Consider the following 23,436-nt stretch of genomic DNA (forward strand, 5'->3'; position numbering starts at 1 on the left):
AGCCCCTCTTTCAAAAAAAAAAAAAAAAGGATTATCTTTTTACAATGTATAATACTAAAATGACGCCCGGTGGCTAAACGGTAGCGTGGTCGTGCCGCAGGTCCTTGGTTCTATCCTCGGGCCGGGCAAGGTTGACTCAGCCTTTCATCCCTTCGTTTGGGTCGATAAATGAGTACCAAGCATGCTTGGGAACTAAACACCGGGGGTTCCGCGTTCGACTGACCACCTGACCGGAACATCTGCTCCTGCACCCCAGATCCCAAGGTGAAGAAAACTGAGATGGGCACAGTAGGCCCTGTCCCTCGAGGGCTGTCGCGCCGTTGAGTTTAGTTTAGTTATTACTAAAATAAAAATTTGTTTCTTAACTTTTCTTTTTCCTTTTAAAAAAAAATCCTTTTTTTTTTCTTGTTTGTTTTGTCTTTATTGAAACAAAATTTCAAAATATTTTCCCAGCATACATATTTGAGAATGAAGTGCATTCTTTGCTATTTTCAGGATACCAAAGGAATGTGTACTCTTATTGGACTTTGTGGTAATGACTCATGCTCTAAAATGACACCACTTGTAAAAGTCATCCCTGCATTTGAGCCCCGTAGAAAAGTTCCACTATTTAAGCTTCAACCAGCTCAAAAGATCACCAAAGAGGACACCATTCCTCTTGTCAAGCTCTTTCCTGCCAATGTTCTGACCAAAAAAGAAATGAAAGAAACCAATGATATCTTCCGTAAGCCCTATTAAAATATGAAGACTTTGATTGAATGATGTTGTGTTGGTGGGAGATATAAATTATTGTGATAATAATTGTGATAAAAAAATTAATAATTAAACTATTAACTAATTATTTGATAACTAAACTATAACTAAATAATTGTGATAAAAAATTTACGATGTAAAATTATTCAAATTTATTCAAATTTAGGTTTTTATTTTTCTCGTTATGCAGTTTAGTTTTGTTAAGTATTATTTTTGTGTTCTAAGTATTCCATTTATAAAAATTGTTAGACTTTTCCATGATGACCTATTTTTTTTCGTTATTATTTTTTGTATTAACCTTTTTTCTTCTCTTTTATGATACGAAATATTATCTTTTAAAATTGCTAATCTACAGAATTTTAGAAAGCATAGTTTTTCTGACCTTACATTTGCACATGTATTTTAAAATAAAATTAAATAAACCACTCATGATTTTCAGTGATTTTTCTGTAAAGAGAAATACTGCCATTGATCTTTGGTTCAAACCTAAAACTTGTTATTTTAAATTTCGAAATCTATATTTTTTTACTATACTTTATAATTTTCTGTAGATTTATATTTTTTGTCAAATGTTTGGTTGTGTAGCGAGTAAACCAAAATAATAATTTTAAAAAAAAGACTACAAATTTTAAAGCTTTCTTTAAAAAAATCTTTGAGTATAACATAAAATGCTATTCAAAATCATTTCTAGTAATTGTAAGCGTCTCTGAAAAGCCTGATTTTATATCATATGATAAGTTTGTTTCCAAAATGTATGTCTCTGCCAACATTTTATGGAAATCCTATTTTCTTGAGATCATATTTGTGCAAATTTGTAGACAAATTTGCATTAATTATGACCTTTACAACATTATTTTGTTATTTTTCCACCATAACTCCTGACAAAAGATACATTAATGATATTAAAAAATGTATGTATTGTATTCTTGTTTCTTTTTATTGTATTTCTTGAATTTTTTTCCTGATATACATATTTATGGCAATCTTTCAGAATGTAGATTAAAAATCAAATAAAATGTTTCTTGCAAATAATGTTTATTTATCTTGTAAGTCAAAGAAATTCTGCAAAACATTGAAAAATTTGTCACTATCTTAACATAAATCTAGGATTGCTTTCCAAGCTTTTTCTCTTAATCTCTGCATACTCATTCATCTATAAATTTAAAGTTTTTTTGTTTTTTAGGTTGTATAATTTTTTATTAGGGAATCAATTAACTGGCAAAATAATTTAAAATGATGTTAGTAGTAAACTTAAAAAAAATCTGAATTAAGACATTTTCAAAGCATATAAAGTTATTAAAATATTATCATTGAAAAGATATTTATTGTAAGGATATGGAAGATTTAAGTTATGAATTAAGTTTAATTCCCCCTTGAAATATAATCTGAAGTCAAGTTTAGTGTCTTTCAATATTTATCTGCAATATTAAAATGCAAAATTGAAATATGTTTGATATTATGAATGATATTAATGTTAGTGATAATCACATAGATCAAACAATCATTCGGATTAGTGTTTTGTTTTTTTTTCCTCTCAATAATATCTTAATATCTCTTACTATTACTGACGAATATTTAATTCATATTTCAAGAACGTGATTTTGTAATACTTTACCAGTTCTGATGCAATGTATCATATCTTAATTTACAAAAATAAATTGAAAATAATCATTTTAAAAAGTAAGCTTTAAACTGTTAAAAGGACATGTTTTTAAAACCTTTATCTTTTATTCATTAAGTTATAATGTTGGGTTTTTATGAGCTGGAAAGAATATTTATTTAAATTTGAATCTCATTTCAAGAATAGATTTTCAGAAAAGTAGTATGGAAAAAGAAGAGCATTAATTTAAAAATATTGATCTAGAGTATTCAAATGTAGAACATTAACCCCCCAGATTTATTACATAATTTTTTTTTATTTATGGGAAATCTTCCATTTCTTGATGCATTCATAATGATTTAAAATCTATTTTTTATAAAAAAGGAGTGGATTTTAAAAACTTGAACTCTATGTATTTTAAAATTGAAAAAAGGTTAACTTGTAAGCAAAAGGTTTAACTTGTAAATAAACTGAGACAGGCTATCTTAACATGACCTTGACCCATATTTTTTTATCAAATTAGATAAATTTATTATAATTCATTAACCTTTTTAGTTATATCATTAATTGTTCTCACTTTGTTTACTACTGATATAGATATGTCTTTCGTTTATATCAATGATTTTAAATCAGTTATCGCTTCCTTTTTCATTTTTTCTTCCTTTTTCCTTAATTCTTTATTGTTATCCAAATCAGTTAACCTTTGTTATTTACCTTTTAACCAGTGAATGAAATGACCTTTTTTTTATTGTGTAGATTATTAATTTTTGATCAGTTGATAATAATTATTTAAATATTGCAACAAACTTGTTCCGATATTTCTTCTTTTATTTATTTATTTTAAATTCATGATATATGCTTTAACAGATTAAGTGATACACTTATGCCATAATACAGATTTTTTTTATGACAGGTTTTTACATTAAAATTCTCAGACATAAAATAAAAAGTAAGTTTAATACTATCCTATAGTTATTTTGTTAGTTAATTGATTCAGTAATAAAAATTTATACAACCTAACAAAAAAAAAACTTTTTATATGTATAGATGAATACGTTTGTAGCAATTATGAGAAAAAGTTTGTAAAGCAATCCTATATTTATGTAGATAGTGACAAATTTTTCATTGTTGTGCAGATTTGCTTTGACTTAAAATATAAATAAACATTTTTGCAAGAAATATTTTATTTGATTTTTAATTTTTTTTTTCAAGAAATTCCATAAAACTAAACACAAGAATATAAAATTTTTTAATATCATTAATGAATCTTTTGTCAGATGAGTCTATTTTCCTACGCATTTTACTTAAACATCTAACCAAAAAAATTTTTTATAAGCTGATACTGTTCAAATAACTCTTAAGCTCCTGCTTTTTCCTAACTTTCTGTTGTGGACAATTCTGCATCAAAAAATTGGTTTCCAGATGTTATTGAATGGGAAAGTAGTTGGCTGCAAGAAAATTTTTGTACAGTTTTACCTAGGTGCTCAACACTTAGAGGGTTAATAGAATAAAGTAGAATTTTGATTTCTTATAGAGCAAAAACAGTATATTTTATAACCTAAATTATTTTTAGTAATCAGTTTAAAGCTTTTTTTTCCCCGCAGCTATGTACTTATTATTAATATGCCATACGTGTTAAACCTAAATGAATGTGTTTGGAACAAAGTTAAATACAGTGCAGTTTGCTTGTACTTTAATTGTATTAAATGTAAAACAGTTTTATTGGATTATTTACATAATTGAACAGTAATAATTTGTGCAATTAAAAGAATAAATGTTTAAAAACTATTTTTAGAACATAGTTAAACTGTAAAGCTTGCTTAAAAATATGAAATCTGTGCAGTTTGGCGCTAAGTTATATGTTTTGTATGTTTGAAAACATTTATTCTGATTTAAATTGTTTTGTTTTCTTCCTTTCACAGAGCCTCTTCTCCCTCTGGAGAAATTTGTCCATCCTATATTGGAGCAAGATACTGAATGTGCCCTGTGTAAAGCATTTTCTTTCTACCTAGAAACTGATCTGGCTGGTGATAAGAGTAAGGTAATTATCTCTTTTGAATGATATTGCTGAAAATGTGCCATATCTTTTGAAATGAAAGTTATTGTAGAAATTATCATTAATGTAACATATTATTATAAAAAATATCATAAATGTAACATTCATGCATATTGAATTACAGTAGGGAACTGATTATCTGGAACGGTCGGGACCATCGCTATTCCCGATAACTGATTTTTCCGGTTTTCTGAATCGCTACAAAAAGCCTTTTTTTTTTATTGTTAAAACCCAACTAAAAAAAAAAAAAATTGGAAATAATCTTAAAAATAAGAAAAAATGATGAAGTAATACACTAATGATTATTTCCAAAATGATGGTAAGGTAAACATCTTTAAAAAAAGAAAGAAAAATCGTAAAATCTTATAAGGAAAATTTTTTTTTTTAAAGATGGCAAGAAAATTTATTGAATTTCGTTCCGGTGTTTTGGTTTCCGGATAACGAGTTCTGTACTGTATATAATTTTTTCAGCCAAATAAATCATTTTATTTATGTAAAACAAAGATTTAGGATTTTTTTTTTTTTTTTTTGTAAATTAATTGAACTGATCTTTTTTTTTTTTTTTTTTAAAAAAGCTTTAAATTACAATTTAAATAATCCTTCAATCCTGTTAATTTTGTGAAAACATGCGCAAACCTAGTTGCTAACAGTCCAAAGCTGTATTTTGGTGTTATATAGCATTAATTATTGAATTGTCTTGTGACGAATGCTTTCTTTTCATCTAAAATTTTATTTTTCAAATATTACTGAGGATCTGAGAAATGTAATTTTTATTATTATGGGTTGAATGTTCTACTTATAAAATTTTGTTAATATTTTATTAATTTATCTTACATCAATATTTTTAGTTTAATGTATATATGGGCTAACTTTGGACATAAGGCCAAATTTCCAATTTTATAAAAAACTTACAAAATTAAATTTATAATATTTATTTTATTCTGTTTAATCATGATTTATATATATTAAGACTTGCACTTTAAAAAAAAAAACACCCATAGTAGCAAAAGAATGTAAAACAGAATTATTTGAACTTTCTTATGAGTATAAATATTTCATATTAACCATTCAGTAGTCATTTTATTGCTATATGTCACACAGTTATAATTATGTGTTCTGCATCACAAAATGCACATCCGCCTTTAAAAAAAACACTAGCGTTCACCTTGGCTTTGCTATTAGTATTTTTTAGCACTAGCTAACTTTCTTACTGATTTTAAAAAAGGAAATCATTTTCGGTTCTTAATGTAGCATTTATTTAAGTTAAAACATTTTAAAGTGAAATTGTGAATTCTGAACTTAATCTTAGGATGGTGTTCGACATACTATTGGAGAAGTGTGTGGTAAATGGATGGTAGAGTACCCAGATCACTGTGCCAGAATAACTCAGAAATACTCAATGAGAATGCAGTATGCTATTGCTGAGGGAGTATCATTTGAAGATTTGTGCTCAAATGTTAAAGCTTGCGCATTAAATGACAAAAGAAATGGTAAGTAAATATAACTGTTTTTAGACAAAAAATACATCTTCATTTTCTTCTATAACTGTTCATCTTGTTTTAGCGTACATTTCAGTAGAAGTGACAAATCTTTTTGCATTGCTTTTATACTACTGTAGTTATAATGCTTTACCTACTATTTCTTATAGTTATTTTTAGCAGTCTTTTTTATTTTTCATTAACAAGTAAACATAATAACTATGTGATGTCAGGAAATTTTATCATTCTTAAAAAATCAGGAAACTATCATAGCATGTTGAACATGGAAGGTTAAAGTGTTCATAAGCGTTATTAAACTGTTTTATTTCCGTAGAAAGAAAAACATGCATCAAGCTACTAAAAAACTGCGTAAAGTGTTTGATTACCCATCTGTTAATCTGCAGCCATCTAGAGTCACGTAAGCGAGCTCAAAATTTCCGTTTCTCATGAATTTGAAGAATGTAATTTGACCGTACGAGTAAACATATGTAATATGCTCATGAAATGTGAAGGAAATTACCTTTCATTTAACAAATGGTAATTGGTAAAGCTAAAAAGATTGTTTAGAACAATGTGGTATTCAGACAGTTTTAGTACTGCAGTGAAAAATAGCCATCAATGTCTTCAAAACCAGAATTTCATTAGAGAAAGGTTATGCTCTCAGTGTGTTTCTTGAACTCCAACCAAAGAATGAAACAATCAATTGTAGGTAACTAAAGAGATTAAACAAATATATCATTGAGAAACCACTTGAGCTCGTCAATCGACACCACAATTACGACAATGCGAGACCACATACATCTTTGGAGACTAGCCCAAAGTAATTGGAGCTTGGATACTCATCTGACCTTACATGGTCAAACTTTCACTTGTTTCGCTTTCTTCAAAACTCCTTGCTTGGAATAATGTTAACTTCTGATGAGGCTAATCAACACCCTCATAAGTTTTTCGTAGGTCCTTCTACGAACGTGGAATTGTGAAGCTGTCCGAACAATAACAGAAGAACATATCATTGATTAACCTTTATATAAATATATGACTGTAGAATTATAGAAAAAAAATACAATGACATTAACTCAACCCAGTATATGTGTGTGTGTGTTAAAGAAAAATTGTTAAATTTAATATCGAGTTTCTTATTTTATTAAGTATATGAATGAGACATTAGTAATCAAATTTTTGCAGCCTGTAACAAGCATCAAGGAAATTTGATAAAATTATTCAGCAAAAGTCATAGTTTTTAAAGGAAAAGTAACAAAATTATTTTTTCAGACTTAATACTTTCAAGAAAATGTTATAAAGTGGTGACAAAAGTTAGAAAATAAACATAGTTTAAGGTGTTTACATTTAGAAAATTTTGTTATTTAAAGGAATTCTTAAGTATTTTGAACTTTAAAAATAATATCTATCCTTTTTTTTTTTGCTGTTCTCATTCCATCTTAACATCAAGACATAGTTTTTGATCGATTTTGTGTAAAATAAGAGTGTATTGATTTTTAAGAAAAAAGCTCTTGTTTATTGAATATTTATTTGTTTTAGAATTGAAACAAATAATTGATGTGAAAAAAGAAGGTCCTTTCTGTGATTTGTGTAAAGATGCAATGAATGAAGTGGAAAAGCAACTTAGTGACCCTGCTACGAAAGTAAGTTTTTTTCCCTACCATTTTATATTAATTTCCTACACAGCAAAGGATAAAATTTTATTGCTCTAATACTTGCATATGCTCGCACAAGAAAACCATGCAAGCCAATCAAGTGAAACAATTCTGGAAAGCCAGGTAACTTAATGAGCAAAGCACATGCTTTATTTTGAAATAAAAGCAGGTTCAAATTTTTGCAATGACTGGTCCAGCAGTAGAATGATTGTAAAAACATGGTTCCGACTAGAACATCGAAGTCAAGCATCAGTGGTTGCGGTCAGTAAGTAGTTTTGGTGACCACTTAGATGTTCAGTCTGCATCGGGACTGAGGGTGTACGGTATTAGTTCTCGTTAAACTCTGTTGGGCGGTTATGTAAATTGAACCGGCCAGAAAATGTCGCTAATGTAAAGCAGAGCGCCTGGCTGGCAGTGGATTTACTGCATGATCAAAACAAACAATCTTGAGCTATTGTATTACTTGAATGATTTCAAATAAGTAACAAAGTCCCAATAAAAGTAATAAAAAATTCTTTAATTTGGTGGAAAATATAAGTAAGTTCTTTACAAGAAAAACATTTCAAAAACTAATTAGATATATTTCCCTCAGTGCATCAGCACCCTTCGAAAAAGCCAACATTTACAACCACAGTGTCAACATTTCAACTGACCACCATAAGATAAATCACACTCGTGTCAGTTCAATACACTTATGGGAGTTCTTTAGTTGAATAATGATGTCATGGTGGTCAACATGATGATGTCACATCGCCGATGAGACATCAGCAATGGCTATGGAAATGACGTCACAGGAGAAACCTCTGAATGGAAAAATTAAAGTGTAAAAAAATATTACTTTAGTTTTTGCAACGAATTTTTCTACTGTAAATTGCTCGACTGCTCCTGCAGGTCGTTGGGATATCAAAGCAGGGGAGCCATCCCCTTTGCGAGGGATTAGAATTGTGATGGCGTGTCTTCAGATCATCCTCAGGAATGTTTCTCAGACCTTCCCCAATTACTCTTGTCTCTCTGATTGCGAACATATTTCTGATAGATGCCTTTGGTGAGGTAAAGGTGTGGGATCGTGCATTGGCTTGTTGTTGTTTATTTAATTATGTATTGTGTCACACAAAATGGATTATATAAAAGCTTATGATATGTTAATACTGTATATGCAAAACTAAACCCATCATTGTCCTATCCTTGAAACAACGTATGAAAACATTTTGTATTCTATAAAAACAATATTTTCTACTAGCTAAACATATTATTTTTTCCACATCTATCTTAATTTATTAAAAATTAATGTTGTACTAAAACATGAAAATTTAAAAAAAAAGAAAAACAGAACCTATTTTGTTATAATAAATCTAATCTAATTATTTTTTCAAGATTATACATTAAAAAAATAACATTTTTAATTTTAAAAAAACTTTAGAATGTTGGCACCTTTCTTGGGGGTTTAGCACCCCTTCTACGCTTTGTGGGGAGGGAAAAAAATACTCTGACCTGGAAATCTTTATCTGAAAAACTTGGTGAAATCAGGGAAATATGAAACCTGATTTGAGTGACCACCCTGACTCTCTTTCACCTTTTAAAATTAATTAATAATTCTAAGAGACCCACTTTGTTTGCCTTTGGACAGTTGTTCTAATCTGTTAATTTATGCTATACCATTTTATACTGTTTCAATAAAGTTATGCATCATGATCCGGAAAAAATCTGGATTTTTCGCTAACTGTGATCCGAAAGTTTCCGGAAATCCAAAGTCCAGAAGTTTCAAGAAATCATTAATCACATTTATATATAAAAATTCTTGTATATTTTATTTAAAAATATTAAAACTGGAATTTATACTTGGCTTCTCTTTCATTTGTAAATATTTTTTCTGGTAGAATAATAAATGTGATTAGAGATGAAAGTAAACTTACGCATAATTATTCATTTAAATTATGCTGCATATAATTAATTTAGAATATCATATTTTGAAACTTTCAAAGATTTAAATTTATAAAGATTTTATTTTTTGAATGATTTTACTCAAGAAATTTTCTGGATTTTTGAGTTGGGCCCACACTTACCCCTGGTTATGTAAAAATTTGTTAAATCTTCATTTCTTGCCTTCTAAGTAGAATAAGATGCAATAGGTAATGAATGAGTTCTATGTTGCCTGAATTCTTCGAAAATTTCATTTTATCATTTCTGTGCATTTAGAATTTTGAAAAAAAAAAGAAAAAAATTCAACTATGACTATGTTTGTTAAATTTGATCACAGATATTTCTGTGTTTATAGGTAAAAATTAAATGGAAAATTTTCCTCAATAAGCTTGTTGCATTTGTACAATATTTTTTTACCATTTGTAAATTTCCACAATTTTATTTTACACTTGCATTCGATAGATGAATTTATTCAAAATTTTTTTGTTTAGTAAAAGTTAAAAGATCTTTTGGATCAAGATTGTAATATTCTACCTCAATTTGTGTAATGAAATTTCTTTCCACAATTTTATTTTGCACTTGCACTCGATAGATGAATTTATTCTAAATTTTTTTGTTTTAGCAAAAGTTAAAAGATCTGTTGGATCAAGGTTGCAATGTTCTACCTCAAAGCATGCGAGATGATTGCACTAATTTTCTCAATTCCAACATTGATGCTCTCATTGATATCTTAGAACAAGAGTTGCAACCAAATAACATTTGTCCTGCTCTCAAATTGTGCTCAGGTATTTATTTCTTAAGTTCTCTTTTTTTATCAGTTATAAATTATTTTTGAAATTATTTTTTACTTTTAATTAAACAATCTTTAGTCTCATGCTGATTTACATCTAAAGAAATTGAAGTATACTTTTTACATGTCTGAATTATAAATATAGTTCAAATAACAAATTAATGTTGTATAACATGTTAATGAATAAATTATAAATTTTTTTCCAGTGCTCAATAATGAAAAAAGAGAGTAAATCTTTTCTTATAGATTTCTTTCGAGACATTTAACTTTAAAAATGCTTTGCTGTATATGCTTTTAGTTATCACCGTGTAAAACTTGTCAAAAAACAGAAATTTTTTAAAACAAAAATCAGTTGTACCTAAATATTTTATTTAATTTCATTGATTTCTGTTATTCAATTCCATTTGATGCAAATATTTTAGTTAATAAATTTTTTTTCCTACTAGATAACATACACTACCCCACACTAATGCAAGAGACACTTTCAGTTTTTGAAATTTTTTTGATTTCTCCTAAAATATTTGAAAGATTATTTTGTAACTTAAGAATTTAGATAGGTAAAAAAAAATATATATAATTGTTTGATTACAAGTTCCTCAAAATCAGTTCCAGAAAATCAGGCAATAAGCTTGTAACTTGTATTGATTACGTTAGTTGTTATTTTTCTATAAAATACTAATTTTTTTGCCTTTTTTTTGCTATATCTTTATAAATATTAAATAGAATTAACACTTTCAGCTTTTGTCTTTTTTTAAATACAGAAATACTTATTTATCTGATATGAAATTAGTGGAACCTTTATCGTTTTGAGTTTTCTTTTAAAAGGTAAAAAAACTTAAAAAATTACTTGAGACTCTTTAAATTTTTAAGATATTCAATTTAAACTTTTCATTCAATATGATTCACTAAAAAATTATGAAGAAAATTTTTTTTCAAATTTTTTTCTGCGTGCTTGCAGTTTAAAAGAACTACTTAAATACTCAAATCTTGCACAGGTTTTAACTATTTTCTTTAAATCAGTAATTTTTTTAATAATTCTTCCAAAATTTTGTTTAATTGATATTCCATTGAATATTCTTTAAAGTTTCAAAAAACCGTGAGACAAAAAATTTGTTTTTTCAAAAAAATGTCCATATTTTCAAATATACGAATGCAAGGTTTTCAAAATTTAATACAGTTATTAAAAATAACAACTTTGTAATCAATACAAGTTGCAAGCTTATTGCTTGATTTTCTGGCATAGGGTGTTATGAACACTTCTTTTTTCTTTAATTTATTGTAGATCTCCTAAACCTGTGAAAGCTTTAAACCTTATTGCTAAGTATAAAAAATCGCATGAATTAAACATCTCTAAAGTTACAAAACAAGATTTCTCTAAAGTTACAAAAAAGTATTTCTTGAGAAATTTTAAAAACTGAGAGTGTCTTAGGCTAGTGATGCTTATACTCATTTTGCATATTTGCTTGTATTTCAGAACCGAGAATTTCTGCTCCCCGAAGAGTCAAAGATCTGGAATGTGACGTTTGCAAAAGTGTTGTGACCTCCTTCAGACAAAAACTTGAGGATCCAAATTCTAAAGTATGTAGAATTAGTTTTTTTAAAAAATATTTCTGAAATTACTGGCCTACAAACAAAAATATATATTTTTAAAAATTTCGTATTTAGTTGTGCTTACTTTCAGTGTCTTATACTGTGCACTCTTTCATTTTCCGTGTAAAGAAAATTAGAGAAATATATTTTTTTAACAACTTAAGATAACTTTACTTTAGCTTCAAAAGTAGTAACGCTTTACTGAAAAGCTTTGTTTTTATATTCTTTTTTTGTATTTTCGGAATTAATTTTTCATTAGCATTGTAATCTACAAAATTCTGCTTTCAGGGACTTTACTTGTGCACTCTTTTATTTGCCATGTGAAAAAATTAGTAAAATATTTTTTTAACAGCTGAAAATAACTTTATTTTAGCTTCAAAAGTACTTAAAATTCCTTACTGAAAGGCTTTGTTTTTATAAACTTCTCTTTTCGTATTTTCCGAATTATTTTTTCATTAGCATTGTAATCTGAAAAAATCTGCTTTTGTCTTTAAATTTAAATTAATTCTTAATTTTGTTTGGTAGTTTTAGCTTTTGTAATTATTTTATTTTTATGTTTTGTGGTTATAGAAAATTATCTTGACATTCCTCGAAGAAGGATGTATTCGCTTGCCCTCATCACTTGCTGCCGAATGTAAAAAATTTGTAGATGAAGAGATTGATACCATCATAAGCATTATCGTTCAAGAAATGGATCCAGATAGTGTTTGCGGCATCCTCAAGATTTGCCCAGGTTTGTAATTTTAAGCAATAATTCATTGTGAATTAAGCGAATAGGTTTTAAGGGGTCGCAGTACCCAAAAAATGACCAAAATATCGATATTTTTTTATTGTTTAAAGTAAAATTTCAAATGCACTGAAAAAATATCATCTCTCTATCTACATTTTTAAAAAAGTTATTGAATATTGTCAGCACTAAGTAGAATTTTTTTTTTTAAAATATGTTAAAATAAGAAAGTCTTAAGGATTTAAAAAATTTTAAATTTTTTTGAAAATTTAGAAAAAATTAACATTTTAACTATTTTATTATTTTTTGAAGATAAATTATTGATTATAAGTTAAAGGAGCATGTAAGGCATTCCTAATATATTTTTAAAAAAATGTTGCAAGGTACTGTGACCCCTTAAAATCACTAATGTTTTTGTTTTTTTTTTCATACATGTCGATGTGTTAAAATAATGTCTAGGTTTCAATAACTTTATTATTTAAAATTTTTATATCGTTTGTCGTTTTCTTTGTATTGGTTTCTTTATTTGTTAAATATTTAACTTTATTTTTTACTAGAAGAAAAAAAAAATTTTAATTTTTTTTTTTCATTATATAAAAAGAAACAATACATTTAAAAATTCTTCTATAAAAAATATTAATTCTTAAAATTCAGTTTTAAAACTTTATTATATTTCCTAAACTTAAGATAAAATCAAAATTGTTATAAAAATTATTATGTGTTGTAAAAATGCTTCATTTGCATAATTTTTAAAATCGTAACTATATCATTTTTTTAAAAATATTTTTTATTTTTGATTGGGCACAGTAAGAATTTTGAACTATTCGTTCAGTAGCTGTACTGAACAATATCTGTTGGAGTCATTAATGATTAGATAAAAAGTGGCATTAAGAAACTGCTTATTAATATTATAGTTTCATTGCTGTCAACTCTAATGCATTTACCAGTATAGCTACCAGATTTTTCCAATTTCCTCTTGTCTATTGGTTAAACAAAAATTCTCCTGCTTTTTGTATATTTTAGAAAATTCATTAAAACTGAGTAAGTCCCCTTTAAAAAGTCCCTGTTGAAATAAAATTTTTGCACAATTTATGGCTTGCTTGAATATTTAATAAAATATTGCTTCTGCATAATGAAGCTAGCCTCATTTATAGTAATCTGTTTAAAGCTTGTTTATTATTTTCTAAATTTTAATCTAAAATTTTCAGTTTATTTTTATTTGGAACTCCCATTTAATAAAATTCTTTCTATTATCCACAATAAATTACTTGTCTGTTAGTATATTCAAAATTATGAGTTAACATAGTAAAAAAAGCATTTCAGGTTCATTTATTGTCAATCATAAATGGAAAATATAGCAGACCATTTTTAGTGTTATAAAATTTTTGTATTTTGATGACAGTAAAAATCTACTGGATTTTTTCCTGTCCGTATTGCATGCCTGCCGAGTCTCCTGTTTTTTTAACAAAGACTCCTGTATTTTATGACTATCTCCTTTTTACCTGTATATTCTCAAATTGTGTCCTCTATGGGCAATGTAAATTATCCGCTGATTGATAAAATACTTCTCTTATTCCTTAACATATGGTGCTACTGCCATTCCTGCAGTATGTTGAGTATTTATAGTTTAAGTAATGGTTTATCTTATTTATTCATCTTAATTTACTTATAAATTTGTTCTAATTTTTTTCCTCTTACAGAATCACTGATAAAGAAAGTGATGAATCCTATTAAGGATGTAGAATGTGAACTATGCAAAGAAGTTGTGAGTAAAGTAGAAGATATGGTTAAAGACAAAAAAACTGAGGTACATCTATTACCTTTATTCTTGATCTTATCAACATTTAACACTTCATTTTTATCCCATATTGATAATATTATATATCTCTTTGTCGTTTTAAAATTTTGCAATTTTATTAGAGTATAGTGAAAGGAGCATTCAGTTATATTCATGGTGCCTAGCCTTTTTAAAAAGTCCTTAAAGTGGCTTTTTTATTTGCTGTTTTTTTTAAAAACTCATAAATAATCTATCAAGTTAAAACAAGGTAGCTGCCAACATAATACGTGCCAAAACTAAAGAAATAATATAACAGATATTTTACTAGCAATATTTTTTAGACTACGAGTAAAGTTTTGATACAACACGCATAATCATGTAAGTCAAAAAGAGAAATTTAAAATTGCAAATAATATAAGCACTAACATTTAGCGAAGTAAAAAATATGTATATAAATTTTAATTTAAGCAAGATTTTTTTAAAATGGATGTTTTTAAAAAGTGCTTAATTATACCTTTTCGAAAAGGGAATTTCTCCTTGTATTATGTAAAAGCATATTTTTCACATTGTTATATACAACATTTTCCCAATTCATTCAATCACAATTTATTTCGGTGTACCGTCGGTTGTTAGCGTATGAAAGCACCAATCATTTTACATGTTTCATGAAATACTTAAGAGTCTGCACGTGCATCTACTAAGCTGGGTTTGGTGAGATTCTTACACTCTCATGTGCAACTCTGCTGTATTTTGCGAGATATTCTCAATTTTAGGCTTCATTTTCCACCCTCTGATATTGAACTAAAATCTCCGGATCATTTTATAACAGCTAACATAATCAAGAAAATAGTTCTCTGTCAGAAACTAGTTATTTTATCATGGTCATGCAAAGTCTTAGAAATTTTTTTTGTATTTTGTTAATGTATATAGTGGATAAAAATATTTTTTGAGTGCTTAAAAGGTGCTTTTTTTGTTGAAAGATATGGCTGTGCACCCTGTATATTAATTGAAGAATAGTAAAAAAATATCCTGAGTGTGTTGTCTCCTATTGTCATATGTTTGTCACTACTTGTATTGGATATTGTCGCAGTGCATATTTAATGTATATTAAAGGATCATGATTGTCACTCCACAGGTAGAATAGGGAAAAACCTGGAAAATACAGGGAATTTTGAGGTTTTTCTTACAAACTGGGAAAATACAGGGAATTTTATTTCCTATTTTTGTCATTTAAAAGTAGTGAGCAGTACAAAGCTCAATATATGGGATATTTAAGGATGATATTTTAGCTATACTAAACTATTTCATTTACTATTGCATTATTTGTTTTAAGTATGCTAAGCTATTCCTCATTTAAAGTTTCTTCAGCAAAAATACAAGGAAATTTTGTTTCTTATTTTCATCTTGTAAAAAAGGGCGTAGGAAGTGGAATAATGTATGAAATAGACAACGTAAAATCAGTTTCCTAGTCTTCTATCTTTAAAAAGAAATGCTTAAGTTTGTGTTATGTTTTTAGGATGAAATTAAAGCTGCTCTTGATAAAGTATGTTCTTACTTGCCATCCTCCATCGCATCAAGGTGTGAGACCTTTGTTAATCAATACACGGATATTCTGATAGAGCTCTTGACTCAAGAATTGGACCCTCAAATGGTGTGTGCTGAATTGAAAGTTTGCCCCTGTAAGTCAAACATACTTTATTTCATTTATTTTAATTCAAATGAAAAATTGGCATATTAATACAGGCTGGTCACACAGAACAGGGAGAACAGGCAAAAATAAAATTATTAATCCTGTAAAATCTAGGGAAATGTCGTCAGTTGTAATTTATATATTCTAATTGTAAAGGAAAAGGAATCAGTTTTTTTTCTGTGCCTAAGAGTCATTTTGGAAATGTATAAACACATTTTTGACTGTTTGAAACTTATATGGGAGGAAATGCAAGCATCTTCTCTTTTTGTTAATGATTTTTTTTGTATATCAATAGATCCTTCTATCTGGTCTGACTCTGTTAGACCTGATGGGAGGTAAACGACAACAAAAGATATATTTTTTCAAAAAAAGAAGAAAAAAGCTTAAAAGAATTTTTAATTTTAAATCAACTCAAATGGCATGAATAAGTGTTTTATAATAAAATTTATGTTTAAGAATGAGGCTAACCTAAAAAATTAATTCAACAAAAAACGAAAGTCAAAATAAAGCAAAAGTCAGGAAACTTTTTCTGAATGTTTGTGTCCACTATGTAATAATTTATAATTTTATTCATTTTATATTTATTGCATTTAAATATTTTTTAATTACAATTAAACTTTTTTTTCATAAAAAAATTTATGGCAATAAAATGCTGTACTTTAACCTTTCAAATGCAGAGCTGATTGTGCTCCGGAAAAAATCCAGACCAATCCGGAAATTTCCAGACTTTTCGGAAGTTTCCGGAAATCCAAGGTCCAGAAATTTCAAGAAATCGCATTTATGTATCAATTGCATTTATGTATAAAAATTCTTCTATATTTTATTTAAAAATATTAGAACTAAAATTTATACTTGGCGTCTCTTTCATTTATAATTATTTTTTCTGCTAGAGTAATAAATATGATTAGAGATAAAGGAAACTTATACATTATCATTCATTTAAATTATACTGCATATAATTTATTTTGACTATCATGTTTCGAAAATATCAATGATTTAAATTTTAAGGACATTTTTTGAAATGTGTCATTAATGATTTTACTTAAGAAATTTTCAGGATTTTTTGAGTTCACAATCACCCTTGTGAAAGCAAATTTTAATTATTGAGCTTAAATTTTCCGTCAAACAAGGTGGTAAAAATAAAAAAGATTTTTTTTTTCCTAAGTAAAATTGATAAATTGATTAAAGATTTAATTTAAAAACTACTTTTTAAAGAAGCAGTTGAAGGACTGTGTTTTTACAAATATTAAATGGTTAGTCTGTACGGAAAGAAACTTTAAGGGCTCTGGGTATAAAATCAAATATATAATGTTAATATTAAGTATTTTAATTCTATGAACAAAGAACTGAAAGTAAGTCTTTGAATGAAATAACATATTTAAATTCTAAACATCATCATTGAGATCTTGGATATTTAAATAAATAATTGGAATATCAATAAAGTAGAAATAAAATATGCCATCTCATTCATTATATTATTGTAGTTTCTACGTGAATTGATTATAAAATTTTTATGAGTGTTAAATTATTTTTTCATGTATTTCATTCTTTTTTTTTTGTTATTTTAGCCTCCATAAGAATAGAGAAACCCAAGAGACTAAAAAGTTTAGAATGTGACTTATGCAAAGAAGCTGTTACAGAAGTGGAAAATCTTGTTAAAGATGAGAAAACTGAAGTGAGTAGTACACGACTACAAATCAGCAATTGCTGGAATCTAATTTTACGTTTCTAACAATTAACAAGGGACAATTTTTATTAAAAAAAATTGTTTTTCATTTAATTTCTATTTAAGATAAACCAAGTAGAAGTTGACTGTACAAAGTAGTGGCAAAAGTATAATGAAGGGTGGACATAAAATTGTCCTGTTTCTCAATCCTTAAAAAAAAAAAAAAAAAAAACAATTTAAAAAACTTAGCCTTAAAACTTACAAAATAACATTTCATGATATAGTGCAGGGGTGGCGAACCTTTATACACCAACATGCCATTTTTTCTAAAAAAATTTTTTAATGAGGTCATAGACGTGCCGTCAAATAATTTTGACTTCGTGATTATTGGGAAAATAATAATACTTAACTAACTTAACACTATCAACTCAAAACTCTATATTTACATTGAAGAAAAAAAAAATATATTTTGACACGTCTTAAAACAACTTAAAGTAACATCAGTGTGACTTCTGTTGTTGCAGATTCGATGACAAATAACTTATATTAGGTTGTAAGATGTTAGTTTAAGCAGGACTGTTAATTTTTTTTTGCTAGTTGTTTATTGTTAGCATGTTTTTTATGGTTATTAATTGTTTTTTTTTAGCATAATTGTTAACTTTTTATTAATAATTGTTTATTATTTTGTTTGTTTTTGTGAATTTTAATTTAATTGTTACATATGCTTCATAGTGTACTAACATTTGTGTAATAGCAATTTATTATGTAATAACAATTGTGATCGGTGCCGTGCCGAAAATATTGTCTCGTACCATATATGGCACGCGTGCCATTGGTTCGCCATCCCTGATATAGTGTGTCTACAGTAAGATATCCTCCCGCTACTAACTCTGAGGCCGCCTGCTGCTATGGAAACGAGAATAGCACATTTCACGGAGGATAGCTTCTCTTCACTCTAGGGCTAACTCAATAGATTGAAGGAAAAGATTCCCTTTTCTCTCTCCGATCCAAGCCAAAACATGTCCTGAGCATTGAGCCCACACCCCCCTCTTGAAATAGTCATACCTCGTTACCATAGTCACTGCCACGGGTTCAGGCAAATGGCTAGGGGAGTTATCTCAAGGTGGTGAGATGTAAAATTTAAAAGTAGAATGAAGTTAAATTTTTCTAGTAATTTTTTTTTCTTGTTGACTGAAAGTTGTCTAACATATGTTCTGTGTAAACAATAAGTGATCCACTATCTGTTGATTGATAATAAAGAGTATCTACTTGAACTAAACAGTTATAAACATGTCATAATTAATGCTATAATTGTAATTAAAGGAGGAAATCAAAGCTGCTTTGGAGAAAATGTGCTCAGTTCTGCCCTCAAAAATAGCTGCTAAATGTCAATCATTTGTTGACAAGTATACAGCACTTGTGATCACTCTGCTATCTCAAGAACTAGACCCAACCATGGTGTGTGCAGCTTTGAATGTTTGCCCTGGTGAGTGTCATTTATTATTTCTAATGTATTTTCTAAAAAGAAGATATACTTTAAATCAATAAATTTATTTAAGAATTATGCCGTACTGCAGAAGAAACTTTAAAGTTAAGAAAAGCTGAACTACACCATAAAGTTACATATAAAAATGTTTTCAAAATGTGAGAATGCTTCGCACGAGTTCTTCCTTGATGCAAAATCCTGCTATAATTCATTTGATATTTTATAAACATTTTATCGAAAACTGTATGGTTTACTCTACTCGAACTCACTTAACTTTGATGTCATTAATTGTGTAGGTGAGTTTGCCATTGTTTCTCCTGCAGTCCTCTTGAACAAATTTCTTTTTCTTTGTCGCTTGATGAATAGTGATTATAACTCATTTTATATCTTAAAGTGTGATTAATTTGCCTCTCATGGGAACTATTTCAAAATTTAGAAAAGGAATATATTTCATATGTTGTCAAAATATATTTTTATTGCTACTTTATCTCGATGTACATACTAGCAATGTTTTATTAACTATTGGTATAAATCATACTATTTGTACATTTAAGCCTGCAATGAATAGTAATCTGAACTCCTACAATCAACTTTAAATTTTTTCCTCACAAAAGAATTATAATCGATTATTATTTTCATTTGTTTCTTGTCTATAAGATGGCCACACAATAGGAAATGTCAGAAAATTTTACCAGTCTGAAGAGTATCAAGGAATGGAACACATCCAAAATGTTGGGGGGAAATTAACCTTTTTCCAAAATTTTTTCTTAATATTCATGTATGTGTTTTGTAATATAAATTTATGTTTGAGTTATATTTAATAAGGCATGACTGATACATTAATATTAAAATTTTTGCCATCACAAAGGGAAAATTGGAGAAATTCAGTCTGGAAAAATCGGGAATTTTTTTTTCATAAGTGTTCGTGTACCCTAGTCAAAGAAATTCTTTTTTTAATTTGATGTCTAATTTTTTCTCCCAAGAAACCGATTAACTTCTGTACATTATAGGTTTTACGAGGTAATGCAGTAAAATATATATATATATATATTAATGTAAGTTTTTTCTCTCAGTTCTTTTTGCTGAATACTTTTTTTATTATTTTCTAGCTGTTGAACATCCATCAGAAACCCAGTTAAAAAGTTTAGAAAAAGGTTATTTTTTCAGTATATTGATACTAACTACTACTAACCTTTTATTTATTGGTGGTGGCTGCTTAGAGATTGCTTAATTTAGTTTTCTTTGCCCTTCTTTCAAACTAACACACGAAACCTTCCTATCTATTCTTTTATTTTACATTCACTTACCATATCTTTGCATGCTATGAACTAGACATCTTGCAAATACTAATATGAATGCTATTAAATTTTTAAACATTATCTTTTGCTTCTAGTATTGTGTGTTCTGCATGATAATATATATGAGAATTAAATATACATGAAAATTATAAACGGTGATTTCTGTCGTGTATAATAAATTTGATTAGATAATTAGAAAATGATTTTCAGGTATGTATTTAAAAGAGATATTTTACCGTTTCATTGTCCCCCATATTCATAAATGTTTATATTTAAGGATGATTATCATTAAATTTTTTTAACATATAAATTTTTTTTTCATTACTGCATACTTTAAATTTATTATTGAATAGCTTATTCTAATATATTTTTCGAAATTAGTAAATTTGATTGTTATATTTCTCCTTTTGTGTAAAAAGATAAAAAATTGTTTCTTCAACCATATATTCAGTTGAGGGATGTTTTTTTGTAGTTACTTGAAAGCATTGAATGCTTATTTGACTGTGAATAATGCATCAGCATGAGCTATGGATCAACATTTCTGTTCTTCCCTATCTATATAACATTTAATTTTAAGTAATTCTTGTTCACTAATAATTTGTTTTCTTTAAAAAAAAATTCAAAATCCTTTTAATAGTTACATCAATAAATAATCTTATTATAATGTTATAAAGTAGTTTCATAAAAATATTAAATAGTTAGCTTCTTAAAACTATTCTATATGTGTTTCATTGATAAGCTGTAGGTTTTATTTATACGGTTACCAACTCTGTTATATTGAAGTCTCAATTTATGAACAATTAGTTATTTTCCTATCAATTTATGAACAATTAGTTATTTTCCTAAAACCTTTCATATTCAAATCATTTCTATATTGAAAAAGAAAAATGTATAAACATAAAGAAATATTTAAGTTTTTGACATTTTCTATTGAAGGAGCTTTTTTTTTTGGAGTGTTATAATTTTTAAATTTTACTAACGCTCAGCATTAATTTATCTGGCACATTTTTTCTAATTTGCTGTTTCCCGTCACTTTAGTCCAAGATATTGAGTGTGAAAGCTGTAAAGAAGCTCTGCATTATCTTCAAAATGAACTCATGGATCCTGAGACTCAAGTAATTATTATTTTAATAAACTAAACTTTAAGAGCTGAAACTAAATCAACTAAACCAAATTGATAGTACAAAATAGGAATCTTAATTTATGTTTTTTATACCTTTGAATGTTCTTTGCATTGGACACCTATTTACATGGTACGTAGCATTTTTAAAGGTGCTTATTTTCATTTTTTAAAAGCCCTTAAATGTGCATTTTTCATTGTATGTTTTTAAATAATGCTTAATTTTTTCTTTATGAAAATAAGATTTTTTTCCTTAACCGTGTCGATTTTCACTGCGCATTATGCAATAGCATGATTTTCACATTGTTCTATTCACAGTTTTCACAATCCATTTTGGTGTACTGTTGGTCGGAAACGTATGATAGCGCCACTCATGTTACATATTCGATTAAATACTTGCGAGCCCGCGTGTGCGTCTGCTGAACTAAGTTCAGTGATATTCTAGCACTCTCCTTTGCCACTCTGCTGCATTTTGCAAGATATTCTAAATTTCAGACTTCATTTTCCACTCTCTGTAATCGAACCGAAAAATCTCTCGATTTTTTTTATGGTGGCTAATATAATCAAGAAAAGAGTTCTGTCAGATACTAGTTCATGATCATGTGAAGTCTTTGAAAATTATTTTGCATTTTGTTAATGTATATAGTGCTGAAAAAAAATTTTTGAGTGCTTAAAAAGTACTTTAAAGGTGCTTATTTTTTGTTGAAAGGTTTGGCTACACACCTTGATTTAATAAATTAAATGTTTTTAAATTTTTAGAGTGAATTGAAGAATGTGGTGAAGAAAGTGTGTTCAATTCTACCTGGAAAACTTGAGACTAACTGTGGTGCCTTTATTGATGAATATGGCTCATCTCTTCTTACACTCATTGCTCAGGAAATTGACCCAAGTGTTCTCTGTGTCAAGGCTCAGCTCTGCTCAAATACTTCAGCTCATTTTGAGAAAAGTAAACTCTTCTCTTTAATTGTTTTCTAAGATTTTCTTTAGAAATCATAAGCTTGTGTTAACTTATTTTAGGTTTTTTAAAGGTAGTTTAGCTACAGGTGCTTATTTTTTACTTAAGTTTTGAACCTCTATGTTATCTCCTTTGTAATCACCTATATTAATGTTGGGGATATTTTTTCGATACTTTCTGTCCTCTTCAATTGATATCATTGGGAGCCGGAATTAAATCAGATATTGAGGGAATTAAAAAGTGATTAGATGTGTGTTGTTTATATACTCGTCATCGACTTGAGAAGACCTTCAAACATGCAATTTTATTCCGAAGAACCAGTGTTACCGTAGGATACCAAGAAATTTTCTTAGTGCATTTTAGTCAACACTGTCCAACATTGTATAAATTAAATTTGCCGCTTTTAGAACATCAATTTTGCTTTAAAAGTACGTTGTATGTCACCGGATTCTAAGAAAATAAATGGTATCATGAACAGTTTCTTTAAATGTTAGGATAGTTCCAAGATTCAAATATGAAGTTTGCTGATATCAATTTTACTCTTACTTATTTTATACAATTCAAGCTCCTACTTCCTTTAGCTACCCTTCTCATGCCTTGTCTATTCGACCGTCCTTCTGATTTTCACTTAAAAGGGAAAATCCCTTCACACAGACAGTAGGACAATAAATAGAATTGAAAGAATCTGAAAAAGCTGAAAACAGTTAATAAGCAAGTCTCTTAAAATATATTACTGAAGAAGAAATAGAAATCTCAGAAAAAGTTTGTGTGAGCTTCTTTGAGAAGTAATGATTTTGAGCTGTTAGAAAAACGTATAAAGCTGGATTTTCTTTAAAAGGGTAAATTAAATCCAGGATAATTTAACATTAAAGGTA

At 27.8% G+C, this 23,436-nt stretch overlaps 1 protein-coding gene across 6 annotated transcripts in view; it reads left to right on the forward strand.

Moving 5' to 3' along the window:
* Sap-r (prosaposin) overlaps positions 1-23,436 on the forward strand; it is a 65,801-nt gene that overhangs the window by 37,810 nt on the left and 4,555 nt on the right. For 3 of the 6 annotated variants that reach the window (XM_043051476.3, XM_043051477.3, XM_043051479.3), the window contains exons 14-27: positions 496-724; positions 4,276-4,394; positions 5,719-5,899; positions 7,427-7,530; positions 10,085-10,247; positions 11,727-11,830; positions 12,413-12,575; positions 14,270-14,376; positions 15,863-16,025; positions 17,605-17,711; positions 19,026-19,188; positions 20,298-20,342; positions 21,525-21,601; positions 22,366-22,552. In XM_043051476.3, coding sequence (XP_042907410.2) covers positions 496-724; positions 4,276-4,394; positions 5,719-5,899; positions 7,427-7,530; positions 10,085-10,247; positions 11,727-11,830; positions 12,413-12,575; positions 14,270-14,376; positions 15,863-16,025; positions 17,605-17,711; positions 19,026-19,188; positions 20,298-20,342; positions 21,525-21,601; positions 22,366-22,552 — 1,912 coding nt within the window. The remainder of the gene's footprint in view (positions 1-495; positions 725-4,275; positions 4,395-5,718; positions 5,900-7,426; positions 7,531-10,084; positions 10,248-11,726; positions 11,831-12,412; positions 12,576-14,269; positions 14,377-15,862; positions 16,026-17,604; positions 17,712-19,025; positions 19,189-20,297; positions 20,343-21,524; positions 21,602-22,365; positions 22,553-23,436) is intronic. The other 3 variants (XM_043051478.3, XM_071178297.2, XM_071178298.2) reach the window with 1 other exon arrangement.

Source organism: Parasteatoda tepidariorum, chromosome 6, assembly GCF_982258835.1.
Source record: "Parasteatoda tepidariorum strain Cologne lab strain chromosome 6, Ptep-v5.0, whole genome shotgun sequence".
Lineage (NCBI taxonomy): Eukaryota > Metazoa > Arthropoda > Arachnida > Araneae > Theridiidae > Parasteatoda > Parasteatoda tepidariorum.